The 16338-nt window shown below is 49.1% G+C and overlaps 1 protein-coding gene across 1 annotated transcript in view; it reads left to right on the top strand.

Moving 5' to 3' along the window:
* Positions 1-2940: 2940 nt before the first annotated feature.
* The window catches only part of CARS2 (cysteinyl-tRNA synthetase 2, mitochondrial), a 44846-nt gene continuing 31448 nt past the window's right edge, over positions 2941-16338 (top strand). The window contains exons 1-5 of the mRNA XM_027065221.2: positions 2941-3236; positions 3491-3541; positions 8438-8555; positions 15622-15693; positions 15811-15916. Of these exons, the coding sequence (XP_026921022.1) occupies positions 3025-3236; positions 3491-3541; positions 8438-8555; positions 15622-15693; positions 15811-15916 (559 nt within the window). The 5' untranslated portion in view covers positions 2941-3024. The remainder of the gene's footprint in view (positions 3237-3490; positions 3542-8437; positions 8556-15621; positions 15694-15810; positions 15917-16338) is intronic.

Raw genomic sequence — 16338 nt, 5'->3', positions numbered from 1 at the left:
AAAATCACGATATTATCTGAATAATGATTCCTTTCATGTTTCCATGGTCTTCACAGACACAGAAACAAAAGGTTATCTTAATCATTCAACAAGAAATATTTCGTGAGTGCCAACCAGGTGCTAGCTACTGCTTAGGCCCTGGGGATACAGCAGTGACTAAGGAGCTTACATTCTATAAGATAGTTTACCCTGTGGGCTAAAAAGCCAGAAAATATTTTACTAGCTTTATAAAGTTCTTAAAAAAACATAACAATGACTTAACAGTTTTCTGAACAAGGTTAGAAGACCAATGGCTAAAACGTAACTATGATCGTGCATTTTAAATACACTACTAAGGAAAAGTAATTCTGAAAATACATCGAAGAACCCTGGCTGTTTTAGTTCTGCTCATTGCAAGATGGATATTAAATTTTTTTTCTGAATTATATTTCTAGTTTAACTGGTGATACTCAAACTCATGGGAGAATAAAATCAGAAGTGAACATACAGTTTTTGTTTGTTTCTTTTCAGGTGCTTAAAAAATACATGCTAACACATTTATTTCAAACTTGAAATACCTTAAACACTGTGCTACCTTATCTACCCTACTTTGGGTTTGCAAGACTTGGCCTTGAAAGCAAAGGTATTACTGAGAACTACATTTTTGGTTGTCATTAAGGACTAGGAAATGGCGTTCAAGATACTTTGAGATCATTATTATTATTTCTTTTTTTTTTTTTTGAGAGAGAGAAAGCGAGCAAGCAGGAGAAGGGCAGAAAGAGAGGGAGAGAGAGAGACTCCCAAGCAGCCTCCACACTGCAAAGCCCAAACCCATGAACCATGAGATCATGACCTGAGCCGAAATCAAGAGTAGGACGCCTAACCCGCTGAGCCACGCAGGTGCCCCTGAAATCATTAATTCTAATATACTTCTTTGTTCTGACCCAGCGTGAGGAGGAGTCCCTCCAAATTAACAGGATTCTCTTTTTTGGGAATATATTTGCTAATCTTCCCAGTCATTTTTACTATACCTGAATATTCAACCTGCAAAAGGAGTTGTATTTTAATTATTCATAATTAATCATATTTTAATTATTCTGTATCATTAAATAGAGGGTTATGCTTATCATAGTTTTGATGATTTCCGGAAGACTTAAGAAAAAATAGAATTGCTGCCAGTTAGGGCTGAACATATTACACGACCGGTTTTCTGAAGACAGAAGATCCCATTGTTCATTTCAAAGTCATGTCTTTTCTATGGCCAATTCAAACATGCCAGCTATACAGATTCATGTGCAGGATTTGGTCTTCAGTGTCACTAAATCTGTTTTCAAAACTTCTAGCCTTTCCCGTGAATTCCGTGTGTTGTCACAGATTGCCTTTTGTTCATTTTCCTCTTTTACCGGCACATCTAATATCTGGACCAGAGCTTTCCCTAGCAGATATTTTACTGCCCAGATTTCCTCCCACAGGCACAACAGGTGGATTTCACAGAGTAATTCAGCAACCCTTTGCCGAATTTAATCTGCTTACAGTGAGAGAGTTCAAAAAAATTTACAATCTCAAGTACTCAGAAAAATATACACATTGTACTACAAATAAGAGACAGTAACAAAGGAACCAAAATAGGGATGCAGAGAGCAAGGGAGGGATAATGTGCCAGTAGCACTTTGAGGAGTCAGGGAGCCTGCGCTTAGCACTGAGGGAGAAGTCGCCTAATTCTCAACCACAGGTTCTAAGGCTTCAGCACTATGCATTAGAACAGAGTTGACGTTGGACTACAATTGAGCTTGAAGCAGAATTGCAGAATTAGACTTCAGGGATCTTGAAAGAAAGAAAAAAATAAGGAACATACCATTTTGTCTCTGGTTAAGAATTTTCCTTTCAACTGAATGACCAAAACAAACCAAAAAAAGGAAAGAAAAGAAAAAAAAAACTTAGGGACCTCTGTGCGGTTTTGAGGAATGTAAAAACAAAGGGGATTTCTTTCCTTTCTCCTTCTCTTTTTTGAGACATTGTTTTGCAAGACATCAGTAAGGGTACTTTTGTCAAGACAATATGAAAGCGACTTCAAATGAATCCGCCTTTTAAAAGTCCCACTGAAACCGCAATTCAGATTGTTTTTGTTCTCGAGAAGAGATGATATAGAATGTTTAACCTTAATGAATCCCAAGTAGACACTTCCCAATACTGGCACTTGATGAATGGGGCGGTTTCCAAGCTTTGGTCTTGCATCCGGAGACAGAATGCTGTCTTGGGGTGCAAGTGTGCCTTGTGCTGTTAAGTGGAGACGTGCTGTGTGCGTCTTGGGGTATCAGTATGCTGTGCTGGGGTGCACACGTGCCTTGTGCACATTGGGATCACACGTTGCTGTGTTGGGGTGCAGACGTTCTGTGTTGAGGTGATGTGTTTGCTGTGTATGCGCTGGGGCACAAACGTGCTGTGTTGGGGTGCACACGTGCTGCGTTGGGGTGCTGATGTGCTGCGTGTTGTGTTGGGGTGAGACGTGCTTCCTGAACCGGCGAGAAGCCGGAGGCGGGTGCCTGCACGGTGAACTCCGGCACGGGCGGGAGGTGGGCACCGGCCCTAATTCGTCAGCGCACAGCCCGCACGACGGGCTCCAGGGAGAAGAAGGGCCCTCTCCTCCGGACGCGAAGGAGCGCCTCTTCCTACCTCCTCCCGCGCCCCGCCCCCAGCGCCACAGCAGGCGCCACACAAGCCTGTGGGAGGCGCCGCGGCCACTTCCCGACCCCGTCTTCGGGGGGTGACAAGGCCGAGGCAAGTCATCTTCCGGAATGGGCGGGCAGGGCTGCGACCCCTTCCGGGATGGGCGTGGCGTGGTCAGATCCTTTTCCGGGTTGGGCGGGGCCTGGGCGTCCGCCGTTCTGGGTTGGACAGGTCACGGAAAGCCTTTTCCGGGGTAGGCGGGATCTGGAGGCCCTCTTCCGGGTGGGCGGCCCCAGTGCGAGTCCCTCCCGGAGTGGGCGTGGCGAGCCTGTCCCGGGGCCGCAGGTCCCCAGGCTCCGAGCCGCGCGCCGGCAGGCCATGCTGCGAGCGTGCTGGGCGGGCGTGGGGCCCCAGCTTCTGCGGGCGGCGCTGGGCCTGGGGGCCTGGCCCGGTCCGGAGCGGGCGGCGTCGGGGACGCGCGGGCAGGGCTGGCTGCAGCCGGCGGGCCACGACACGGGCGTCAAGGTGTACAACAGCCTTACCCGGAGGAAGGACCCCTTGATCGTGGGCAGCGCGGACGCCGCCTCCTGGTAGCCGCCGGGGACCTGGGGGACCGGGGTGCTGGGGACCAGGGGCGGGAAGGACTGTGCGTCGGAAGGTTCTCAGGTGGAAAGCATTCAGTGACAAGTGCGTGGCGGCACAATTGGAGATACTGTGCTGTAGTCACGGGTACTTGACAGGCTTGGGCTGGGAATCCCCCAAACGTGGTTCTATGATACCCTGAGAAAGTGGTGTCCTTTCTTGCAAGTATGATTCACGTGATGGATTGTAACTGTGTTCCTAGGTATAGCTGTGGACCAACTGTCTATGATCATGCACACCTTGGCCATGCTTGGTGAGTGACCCCAGTTTGATTTTTCACGCTTCAAGCGACCCTTTATTTTGGAAAGAAAGAGCCTTTTGCAGGTTTTTTCCATTTCTCAAGTGGCAGCTTAATACCGAATATAGTCCTGGTGCTGTGGGAAGCACACCTGTTAACAGTCTCTCATTTTGTTCTTGTAGTTCTAAGCGCTCATGCCCATTTCACAGGTGAGGAAACTGAGGGAGGCAATGAGGAGCAGTGATAAATGACCTGTTTTGGAATTAGATGTTTAATGCGATGAGGCCATTCCAGGGGTTAGGAGTCAGCTGGTGAGTTATTTCTGGCCCCACTATCTTCTTTCCAACTTTGGACAAGCCACTTTATTACCTTGAGTCCTGCTTTCTTTATCTTTGCGATGGGGACGATAATTGTATCCGTCTTTTTTCAACCTGCACAATTTTTTGAAATAACGCCCATACAGTGCTGCTTGCAGAGTGCCTGAAGTGTGACGCGTGGTGGGGACTTCACAGTTAGTGTGAGGAACTTCCCCGAGGTCACACATTCAGGAAGCCTGGAGCCTGGTGTCTCTGATCTCCCAGGTACTCACTTTCTCAACCTGCTAACCATCAGCCGCACTCCTGCCTACCTTTGTCAGAATTGCACTTTTTCTAATACTTTCTATGTTCTCTCATTCGTGTTTTAAACTTGTTGTGTTTCAGACCTAGACTAAAAGTGGAAAGCTACCTGTACTCATTACACTTTTTAGAAAATCATGTATCACCCAGGAAGTTTGGAGCATTTTTTGTGTTTTGTTAACATCAGTGGTGTGGGAATCCTTTCTTCCTTCACTGTGGGCTAACTTAGCGTTACTTGTAAAAAGCGTATCTTGACCTCTTTATTGAAGTATGAAATATGTTGGGGAAGTATTAAAAAACAAGAACTCTTCCCAACCTGGAAAAACCTCTCCACAAAGGCAGAAGAGAAAGCAAAGTTTATTGTTGAGTAGCATTAAATCAGAACGGGACGTGGTCACAGGCAGCCCGCTAACAGGATTGCAGAGACAGAACTCTCAATCTCATAGAGCCAGGTGGGTGACACTTGTGAGATCAGGTGGGGTTTGTGACGTGCAGTCAGATGACACGTCCGGCCCGTCCCCCTTCCTTCCTTGATGACTTTATTTCAGAAGGGTGGCTCTTAGCTCTGATGGATGTTAGCAAACAAACGGGGTCCCAGTGATCAATACAAGTTCTGTTTACTGAGCGTTGATGCTGCAAACTGAAGAAAGGAAATGTTTCACTATAAAGCTGCTTAGACTGAAGGTCTTCTAGAAGCCATCCGCACAATTTTCCACTTGCCCAGGAGACCTTTCCCCTCTGCATGCACGAGATCACATTAGTGTGTCGTGTTGGGGTTTACACTGATTAATAAATACCTGAAACTCAGAGCGCCTGGGTGGTTCAGTCAGTTGAGCGTCCGACTTTGGCTCAGGTCAAGATCTTGCAGTTTGTGAGTTCGAGCCCCACATCAGGCTCACTGCTGTCAGCATGGAGCCCATTTCAGATCTTCTGCCCCTCCCCTGCTCATGCACGCTCTCTCAAAAAAAAGGAAGCATTTTAAAAAAATAATATCTGAAACTTTAAAAAAAAAAAGGTGGCTCTCGGGTCCTTGAGAGTTTTCTGGTCGTGGGACTCAACAGAGGCTTCCTTAGCCATTAAAGCCATCTACATAAAATATTTCATAAAAATTAAAACCTTTTTTTTTTTTTTTTTTTTTTAAATTTTAGAGCACACATGTGTGCCTGGGAGTGGGCAGAGGGAGGGACAGAATCTTAAGCAGTCTCCGCACTCAGCGCAGACCCTGGCACGGGGCTCAATCCCACCACCTTGGGATCATGACCTGAACCCAAATGAAGAGTCAGATGCGCGACCAACCGACCCACCCAGGTGTTCCTTACATCCGTTTTAGAAGGACTGAGGAATTTCTGAAAGAAAGGGGCGGTGGGGGGAGAGCCTGTTTCCTTATTTTCAGCTAGGAGAACCAAGCCTCTTGATTATAATTTGTACTTGCCCTTACAAATAGAGAAATAGAGTACAAATGTTAAGCATACAGCGGAATGAAGTGTTCATGGCTCTTAGAGGGAGACATGTTACCGACAGCCTAGAAGCCTCCCCAGCGCCCCGTTCGTCAGTCTCGCCCCCCGCCCCCCACTCCCCTCAAGGATAACCGCTAGGGAAGGCTGGGCTGGGAGACAGAACCCATTCTTCAGGAGTCCTTCAGGATGTCCCTGGGGGTGGAAAATCTAAGAACTACAAGATTCTGAAGATATGAGGTCGTACAGGCAGGGAGGGGCAGGCCTGGCTCCACTGCCCCTAAGGTAAAGTTCAAAGTCTTGAGGTCGTCTCTGCAGTTCTATAAGCCTGTCCCGACTTACCGTCCAGGCTCACGTCTCCCCACCTTCCTCCCCAGGTAGCCACACTGGCCTCTACTGAAAAAGACGTGTACCGGGCACCTGGCTGGCTCAGTCAGTAGTGTGTGCGACTCTTGATCTCAGGGTTGTGAGTTCAAGCCCCACCTTGGGCGTAGAGCTTACTTAAAAAAGAAAAAGAAAGAAAGACATGTAGTTAACAGACACAACACCTGCTCTTGCTGTGTGCCAGGCTCTGCTCTAAATGCTCTGCAAACACCAGCCACTGTAACGCCCTAACGGCACCGGATGATGGTGCTGTGATCCCCCAGCTACAGACGGGGACATGCCGGGAAGGGGCTGACATCGTGGACATGGAGTGGCCCCTGGGGGAGTCATGCACCTGTGGCCTCAGTGCCATGAAGCCCTTAAACTCCTCAGGGCCAAGCATGTGACTCTTTTTACTTTGTGCTTCTTACTTTTTCTCTGAAATCTCACTGCTTGTAGGGTCTTTCCCTGCTCAAGCCGCAGGAAGGGCATGGTGACGCCTGTAGGAACTCGTGCTGCACAGGCCTCAGGATCACGTCCAACAACCCCATGGGGTGGTGGGATTTTGCCCAGTTTCTGAGTAAGCAGTTCAAGCCTTCAAATGATTAAATATCTTGGCAAGGAGTTTCTGACATCGCTTTGTCACCCAAGCTGCGTTCGGGGAGTGGGGGTGTGGCAAGCCGAAGGGGTGTGATAACAGGGCTCGTCTTCGAGGGAAAAGGATGTTCGGAACTTAGAGAGGTTGTGCGGATGACAGATGAGCGTGAGACTACCTGACCTTGAGCTTTAAGGTTGCTTTTATGAGAAGCCAGATTCTTTTTGCAATTTATATTCAAGTTAGTTGGCGTTTAGTGCAATAATGATTTCAGGAGTAGATTTCAGTGATTCATCCCCTACGTATAACACCCAGTGCTCATCCCAGCAAGTGTCTTCCTGAATGCCCCTTACCCATTTAGCCCGTCCCCCTACACACCTCCCCTCCAGCAACCCTCAGTTTGTTCTCTGTATTTAAGTGTCTCTCTCTCTCTCTTTATTTTTTTAATGTTTATTTTTGAGAGAGAGACTGAGTGTGAGCTGGGGGGAGGGGCAGAGAGAGAGAGGGAGACACAGAATCCAAAGCAGGCTCCAGGCTCTGAGCTGTCAGCACAGAGCCTGACACGGGGCTGAAACCCACAATCCATGAGATCGTGACCTGACCCAAAGTCAGACGTTCAACTGACTGAGCCACCCAGGCGCCTGTGAATTTAAAAGTTTCTTATGTTTTGTCCCCCTCCCTGTCTTTATCTTATTTTTCTTTCCCTTTCCCCATGTTCATCTGTTTTATATCTTAAATTCCACATGTGAGTGAAGTCATATGATATTGTCTTTGACCAAGTTCATTTATCATAATGCCCTCCAGTTCCATCCACGTAGTTGCAAATGGCAAGATTTCCATTAATTTTGATTGCCGAGTAATACTCCATTGTATATATATATACCACATCTTCTTTATCCATTCATCCACCGATGGACGTTTGGGCTCTTTCCATACTTTGGCTATTGTTGATAGTGCTGCTATAAACATGGGGGTGCATGTGTCCCTTCAAAACAGGACTCCTGTAACCCTTGGGTAAATACCTAGTAGTGCAATTGCTGGGTCGTAAGGTAGTTCTATTTTCATTTTTTTGAGGAAACGCCATACTGTTTTCCAGAGCGTGAAGCCAGATTCTTGACATTTAAAATTTTTTTATGTTTATATATTTTTTTGAGAGAGAGAGAGAGAGCGCACGAGCGCAAGCTAGGGAGGGGCAGAGAGAGGGGGAGAGAGAGAGAATCTTAAGCAGGCTCCATGCTGTCAGCACAGCCTGACGCGGGGCTCGAACTCCCAAAATGGGACATCATGACCTGAGCCCAAATCAAGAGTTGGACATTCAACTGACTGAGCCACCAGGCACCTCCAGATTCTTGACATTTTAAATGGCTCTTGAACCCTTTTGGTTTTATAAGTTTGAGTTGCCCCAGTGTAGCCCACGGATAAGCCGATGTGTTAATATTCTATGATAGTTTTACACGTTTTTTAGGAGTGACATCGTACAGCTTTCATTGTACTTGCCTCGATTTGTTGTTACTGCTGTTTTGCCATAGCGAAACATTACAGTTGCTCTAGAACAGGAGCTGGGATGGTAACAGCTCTCTGTATTTTAACCAGCTAGAGCCATTGTATCAGCGGTGAATTTTTATACAATCAAATGGATGTAAGCGCACTTACCAGCTCCAACGTTAAAAGTGCTAATACTGCACCTGACATTGAGGGGATGCCTTTGTTAGTTTCTCGCGAGGACCCGCGTGGGCCCTTCTCCTAGCTGCACGTGAGCTGTCCGTTCTGTCACACACCCGACTGTTCTGTGGCAGCCTGTTAAAATGTAAGGCGCTCCGTTTTAAAGATCACAGCGGTGATTTTCTGCATTAAAGACGCCCTAATACTTACTTCCTTGCAGCTCATATGTTAGATTCGATATCATTCGAAGGATCCTCACGAGGGTTTTCGGATGCAACATCATCATGGTGATGGGAATCACGGACGTGGATGATAAAATCATCAAAAGAGCCGGTGAGGTAAGCGTCGACGACGACCATGTTGATCGTGTGAGTGTTCTGATCCCTGCGTGGCAGTGCCGTGGCTGTTGCACACGCGTGTTTTATGTCTCACTGTCCGTGTGTGACCCAGCGAGGATGTGCTGACAGGTTCTCAGAGGAATCCCTGTCCCGGTAAAAGAGGCCTGTTCGATTCTGGTCGCCAAAGCCTTTGATGCCGAGTCTCGCTCTGTCCCCGTCTCCTGCTTGAACCTCATCCTTTTCCTGGCCCCTCGGCCCCCCAGCGTCCTGCGCAGAGGGAAGTCAAGGGCCACTTTGGGCTAGAGAAACTGAGCTCATGGGAGGCTGAATTTTCCCACCTGTTATGTGTGAAGCGAACGGGGCACTTACAACTCATACGGTATTTAGGGGAAGTTTTTGGGGGGGAAGTTTTAACTGAGGGGTTGAAGTTAAATATTATAGTTAAATTTTTAAAAGTCGGCTTTCAAAGGTTTGTCTCTTCTGCTTGTCATAATTAGCAACTTTAACAATTATCTCTAAAGATCTGTAAAGCATTGTTAAATGGTCCAATCTGTTCAAAAGCCTACACAGAGCATGTGACATTCCTGTTGTTTTAGAAGATGTATGTATGTACTGAACACTGTGTGTGCTATTTTTTTTCTTTAGGAAACCGGCTTATAATGTTTTATAGTCTGCTTCCTCCACTTAGTGTATTTTGAGAATTTTCTTCACGTTCTTAAATATTCTCGAGCATTTTTAAATAGCCTCGTAACATTCCATCACATGGACGTATCATAATTTATTTACGTTCTTAGTTTTGGACTCTGAAGTGCTTCCATAGTCAAACTTATTTTCTAGAAACCACATCTCCCTGTTTCTCACAACTTGCCTTTTTTTTTTTTTTGTAACTTTTATTTACTTAAGAAATCTCTACACCTGACATGGGGCTCGATGTCACGACCCTGAGATTAAGAGTCGCACGCTCCTCCGACTGAGCCAGCCGGGCGCCCCCCAATTTGCCTTTTTAACAACTCGACAGCATTCCATGCAGGGGGCTATGCAGAGCTCCCCGTCTGGGCTGCGTCGTTTATAGCTGTTAAAGATAGGGCTACTGTGAATGTCTTTTTTCCATAATGTCTTGTTTCACTAAATACTTTTCCCAAAGTGGAATTTCTGGTTGAAGGAGCAGTGGGTTCTTTGATAAGGCTTTTCTTCTAAGAGTTGGGCCACTCAGAGCGTTTACCAGCGTCACTGAACTTGGGCTCCGGCTTTAAATGTGTTTCCTCGCGTCCCTCGGCACAGCTGGGTTGGCCAGTGGGCAGCTTAGCCGGTGTGCCGTGTTCCCCTATGGTAGACTCAATCTCCATTTCCAGAACTGTCCCCGAGGGTGTATCGAGCCACCAGGGGTCAGACCTCCGCCTGGCTTTGTGCCCATGAAGGTGAGGGAGACCCTTCCTGGCTGCACAGAGCTTGTGTCCCCTGTGAGGCGGACGATCCCACAGAGGGATGCTCGTGTGTCACATGGCTCATCTTCTAGCCAGGATGGGGGACCACAAGGAAATCCATCAAACCGCCCCGGAATTCAGAAATGACTCCCTGGAGGAGGTTAGCCCGCTGACCCGCAGTTAGTGTCAGAACAGGGTGGAGTCCCGGGACACCGGCTGCACGTTCGGTGACAGAAAGACGATACCGCAGGCTGGGAGCGGAGAGCCGGCAGGCCGGCCTGGGTCACCGTCCCTGGTGCCCTGGTGGCTTCCATTCTGTCTCTGCCGCTGGGGTCAGGTGTCCCCCTGGTCCAGCCAAGGCCGTGCAGACGCGGGGAACCATCCCTTCGTCGGGAGCTGCAGTGAGGGGCAGATGTGAGAGGACAGCAGGGAAGGCAGGGGCGAGGGGTCCCCGGGCAGGTACCGCTCTGTGACAGCTGGGTGACCCCACAGGAGGAGGGGCTTCGAGTGGCTTCCCCAGGACTGTGTGACTTGAGTGCGTGCTCAGCCACCTCGCTGGGGGCACAGCCTTCTGATTCTAGAGTGAAGCTTTTGAGCAAACGAGCTGGCCTGGGGAGGGGCGGGGGGCAGGGAGCTGTGCTGTTGTCTGGAATGTGCTAGGAGCGGAGGCTGGCCTGGGCAGGTGCTGGGAAGGCTGACCCCACAGGGGCTGAGCAGGAAGGCCCGTGTTCAGAATGGAGACGGCACCCAGAAATCCGTGGTCTCTGACGTCGTGAGCACGTACTTGGAACACGGCAGCACGAGGCGTTTGGAAATGCAGGTCGCTTAAGGAGGAAGGTGATGCCGTGAGTGTTTCCTCCATCCTTACCCTCAGTGGGCACCTGACAGTCCAAATGGGTCCCTGAACTTGATGAATCGGGCTCTGCTGTGAATCTGCAAAATCGGGGGTGGAAACCTCGACTTGAAAGGCCTGGGTGGAGACGGTCAGGCTCTGGAGGGCCCCGGGGGAAGGGGTGGGGGTTGGTTAGCCAAGTGGGTGACGGGACACATGTCCCAGGAGGGGCGGCAGCAGGGGTAAACGCAGCTAGAGGCAAGTTAGAGGATTTCACAGATACCATGAGGAGGCAGCGTGTGTCAAAGAATTGTGTTATACTTAAGGGCACAGGCATGCCTCATTCGGTTAAGTGTCTGACTCTTGATCTCAGCTCAAGTCATGATCTCATGGTTCGTGGGATCAAGCCCCAAGTCAGGCTCTGTGCTGACCATGCAGAGCCTGCTTGGGATTCTCTCTCTCTCTTTCTCTCTCTCCCTCCCTCCCCCTCCTTCTGTCTCTGCTCCTCTCCCGCGTGTGCTCACTCTCTCTCTCTCTGTCTCAAAATAAACCAAAAGCAACAACAAAAAAATCATCTTCTACTTACACTATGAACAGGCTGGTAGAATTGGCTGAAAGATTCTGTATGCAGAGAGCGCTTAATTTTTGACCCCTGAGAATTTCCATACTCGTCCCGTCATAGGATGCTAATGTGGCACTGGGTAGATCTCTTCAAGATATATCTGTAGGATGATAAAGCACGTATCTGAAGCATGGTTATGAAAACATCTATTTGTTTTTTAGCATCTCACAAAAAAGGCTATCTTTTATCCAGTGCAACCTTTTTAAGTGACGGTGGTATTCTTCGTGCCATCTGCTCCAGCACTTTTAAAATATTTTAAATTATAACATTATGCTTTTCTGAATCACTCCCTTGACTTTAATTTTTGGCTCAGTGTTACAGTTTGTCGGGGATAAAAACCACAGACGGGTTTCTGGGGTGAGAATTTCCAGAGGAAGATGATACATCTGCATAGTCACCGTTTGTAAGAAAACTCGTAATGAATGTGGCATAGAGATTTGAGCCAAAGGTGTTCTTTCTGTGCTTCAAGAACACCGGCCCCTGTTGCTCTTCTTTCTGGGAGGAAGGCTGGACGCTCAGCGTGAGTGCCAAGGCCCGAGCAGTGGGGCCCTTGCCAGGGGGAGAACCAGCTTGAAATGGTTTATGATGGTCAGGGCGAGCTGGACAGGAATCTGAAATCACGGGACTAGGACGCCGTTTCGGCACCTGCGTCCTACGGTTTGCTGGGGGGGGGGGGAGGGGGGGGCGGGTGGGGAGCAGTGCCAGCCCAATGGTAGTGGGATGACCAGCTGCCTAAAAATCAAATTTAAAAACTTTACTTTTAGAATATGATTCCGCTCCTCCCTGCAAAGCCGGCAATGGATTGATATTCCCCTTACAATTCACTGTCACTCAACATTTCCGAACCATGCCCTCTGGGCTCGTGCGTGTGAGCTGGAGAAGCCACAGGCAGAAGAGGGGTTGCGTGTTTGCAGTGTGGTACTTGCTAGGTCGTTACAGGAGCGTGTGTGTGGCCGTGTGCGTGAGTGTGCATGTGTGCAGCCGTGCGCATGTGTGCGTGTGCATGTGTGTGCAGCTGTGCGTGTGTGTGCTGCTGTGTGCACATGTGCATGTGTGCGGCCTTGAACGTATACGTGCAGCCGTGTGTGCGTGGCCGTGTGTGTGCATGTGCTGCTGTGCGCGTGTGTGCAGCTGCGTGCATGCATGTGTGCAGCTGTGTGCGTGTGTGTGCTGCTGTGCGCATTGTGCGTGTGTGTGCAGCTGCGTGCATGCATGTGTGCAGCCGTGTGTGTGTGTGCTGTTGTGCGCATTGTGCGTGTGTGTGCAGCTGCGTGCATGCATGTGTGCTGCTGTGCACATTGTGCATGTGTGTGCAGCTGCGCGCATGCATGTGTGCAGCCGTGTGCGTGTGTGCTGTTGTGTGCAGCTGCGTGCATGCATGTGTGCAGCCGTGTGCGTGTGTGCTGTTGTGTGCATTGTGCATGTGTGTGCAGCTGCGTGCATGCATGTGTGCAGCCATGCGCGTCTGTGTGTGTGCATGTGTGTGCACGTGCATGTGTTCTTACTATTCCCCTTTTTCTGAACTAGAGACCTGGATTCTAAAGTTCACACGGGACAGCACAACAGCAAGAGTAGCAGGAAAGTTCTGTAAAAGAAGAGTATTAAGGAGGGAGTAGTCCGACCCGATATTAAAACATACTTTTAAAGCTATGGACAATTTTTTGTTTTCATAATCTTTCCCTTTTCTGGCACAGTTTTGAGGTCAAACAGACCTATGATCAATTGCGTTTAGTGCGCACGAGGCCCACAGCACGGTGACGTGTGCACCTGTGAGCCCGTCTCCCGTGTGCAGACGCATGTCTCCATCCATCCATCACCCTGAAAGTCTCCTCTGCCCCTGGCCATCCTCCCTCCGTGCCACCCTGCCCCCAAGCATTCACCAGTCTGCTTTTTGTCGCTGTCAAGGTTGTAGGAATTAAAGGTCATTGTACAGATACAATGAGCAGATAACGGGACATGTTAGAAAGTTGGACGTAGACACAGTAAATAATGGAAATTTGTCTTATGGTAACGATGGCATTTCACATCAGTGGGGAAGAGAGGAATTATCCAGTAGAAAATGTTGACAGTTAGGTAAGCATCTGGGAGAAAAATAAACCCCAGTTGAATGTGTGCCTCAACCAAATCTAGGGCAGATTGGAGACTTAATATAAAAGAAATGGAACCCCAAATTACTAAAGGAACTTTGGGGCAGTTTTTATAGCCTCCTATTGGGGAAGGCTTTCCTAAATTTGTTTCCAAACCCAGGAGCCATTTGTGGGAAAAGATTGAGAAATACAAAATTTTTTTAACGTTTATTCATTTTTTGAGAGAGAGAGACAGAGCATGAGCGGAAAAGGGGCAGAGAGGGGGAGACACAGAATCCGAAGCAGGCTCCAGGCTCTGTGCTGACAGCTCAGAGCGCGACGCGGGGCTCAAACTCATGAACTGCGAGATCATGACCTGAGCCAAAATCGGACGCTCAACCGACTGAGCCACCCAGGCGCCCCAAAGATGGAGAAATATAAAGGATTGCTAAATATAAAAATTTTTTCTACATGACCTAAGATAACCATAGTGTTGAAAGACTGTGAAAATAATTGAAATTCACATCAGAGATAAAAGGCTAATTTCTTTCATGTAAAAATACTTCCTACAAATTGGTAAGAAGAGAAACGGGTGGCCATACGTTCCCTGTGAATGTTTCCTAAACACATGAGATGTTCACGCCCCCTCAGAGGAGGGAGATACATGTTACAGTTACGAGAAAGCATCTGTTAGCTGTCATGTTGACAGCGTCCAGAGGTGAGTCCCCTGCGCAGTTGGGGCTGGCCCCGCAGACACTGACGCACCCTCCATGGGGACTGTGGGCAGTAGCCAGCAAGGGTATGTGCATGTGCCCTCTGCCCGGCTGTCTCCAGTCCAGGGCTGTAGCTCAGAAATGAACCTGCATGTGTGTGATGTGACGTGTGTCCCAGCAGAAGACAGCGTGACGAGGGGCCTGGGGAGGGGCTCTGAGTGTGGGTGTGTGATGGGAGGCAGTCAGGGGACAGGTCCGGGTGGTGGTGGTATCGTGTGCAGGCCGCAGGTTCAAGGCAGGGCGGTACATTTCAGGAGGGAGTTGCAGATACGTGTGGGGGGGTGCTGGGGGTCGTGTCTTCAACAGAGGTGTTAACCAGCATTGTCCATTCACACCGTTGTCTTCACAGCCGCACCGAATCCTCGTGGCAAACTTGGGGGTCATCTCTGTGTTGCAAAGAAAGCCTGAGGCACAGGGGTTCATTGCCTTCCCCATGGCCACACAGCTGAACCGCCCCTTTGTTCGCCAGGTTTATTTATTCAGTACCTGTCTGTTGGTGAAAATTTCTAGGATGATTACCTGTCTGGGGCCCTGGGCAGGGAAGACCATGGCTGCAGAGTGATGGGGTTGGAGGGGGCATCTCACTTGGGAAAGTTTCTTACTGTCCGTGAGCGGGAAACAGAGCCCTGGCCTGGGGGCCAGGGGCTGGGGAGGAGCCGGGGCTGCGGAGGCCAGTTGAGGGAGGGAGCGGCTCCCGCTGCCTTCACATGCCCAACAGTGTCCGGTGCCGTGTCCTGCTTTTGGTCCCTGAGTGTTTTTTTCTGCTGATGCCGAAAAGTAAAAAATACTTTGGGAGCCTGGTTTTGTGCGCCAGCGCCCTCTGAGAAGCTGAGGCTGCAGGTGCGCGTCCCCAGATGCCCTGAGCGCAGAATTCCACGTCTGTCTCCGGGGCCGGCCTGCCCACCCGCCCTTGGGTGGAACACTGCCCGCCCACTGCCCTGTGTTCAGGTGCTGTGTTACTTTCAAAATACTTCCCCGAGTTCCTCTTTCATGTATTTTTGACTTGTTTTCTTTTGCCCCCTGAGGGGTAAGGGATAAGATAGGAACCCAAGTTTCTGCTTATTATGTAGAATAGATTGAAGTAGCTTGCCCTTGCCCTTGCCCTAGAAAAGTGGAGGCTTTTGTGTGTGTTTTTGGGTTTGAATTATGTAACAGAAATCGTCGCATTGTTTATTCCTTTTTTCTCTCTAACCAGAACACGGGGTCTGTAATGAGCTTTCGTGAATAGCTAAGTGACTACAAGGACTTGGAGACCTGACACTGAGAGCCCCTCTGTGAGCCGGCCGTGGTGAACTGAGGCCAGCCGCGTGGGGCTCCACCTGCTGACCAGCTCGCCTGTCTCTCTGCAGATGAATGTGTCACCTGCTTCTCTGGCCAATCTTTACGAAGAGAATTTTAAACAAGACATGGCAGCCTTGAAGGTAAAGCGTGTTGTTGAGTCCTCTCACCACAAGGGGGTGCCATGAGCGGTGAAAGCCAGCACGGTGGACTTCCACTTTTCACCCGCCGAAAGTCACTTCTCCTTTGCCTTCCGTCAGGTTCTCCCCCCGACGGTGTACTTGAGGGTAACTGAAAATATTCCTCACATCATTTCTTTCATCGAAGGAATAATTGCTAACGGGCATGCTTATTCGACAGCACAAGGTAGGGTTATGCTGCTTGAACTGATCATTGGGGAAGCGCCTGTAGGGTTTGGAGGAACTGGACGCGTGTGAACGACTTCCTGGAGTAAGCCAGATGGTTTACTGTCTTTCTTGAGGTGATTCCTGTGTGAAACGTGAGATTTTCTTATGGTTATTGTACCTCTTGGCGAAGCTGTCGAATCCGTTCTTTTTTAAAGTATTTTCCGTGGTCACAGGAAGACATGAACATCTGGAGAGCTCACCTAGATAAAGCAGTTACCGCGGCCGGGTGGCAGGCATACAGGTGTTCTTTCGAGCCCTTTTAGAGTGGTTGCAATTTTCCATGACAAAAAGCTGGGGACGAAAGCCGTACCCTTAAAGTTGCACATTTTGTTAAAAACTAGCCCTCTGACATTTTTCTCTGTGTGCGGGTGTATGTTTGAG

This window comes from Acinonyx jubatus, chromosome A1 (genome assembly GCF_027475565.1).
Source record: "Acinonyx jubatus isolate Ajub_Pintada_27869175 chromosome A1, VMU_Ajub_asm_v1.0, whole genome shotgun sequence".
Classification (NCBI taxonomy): domain Eukaryota; kingdom Metazoa; phylum Chordata; class Mammalia; order Carnivora; family Felidae; genus Acinonyx; species Acinonyx jubatus.
The sequence above is the reverse complement of the archived record's forward strand: the minus strand, read 5'-3'. Positions and strand labels throughout refer to the sequence as shown.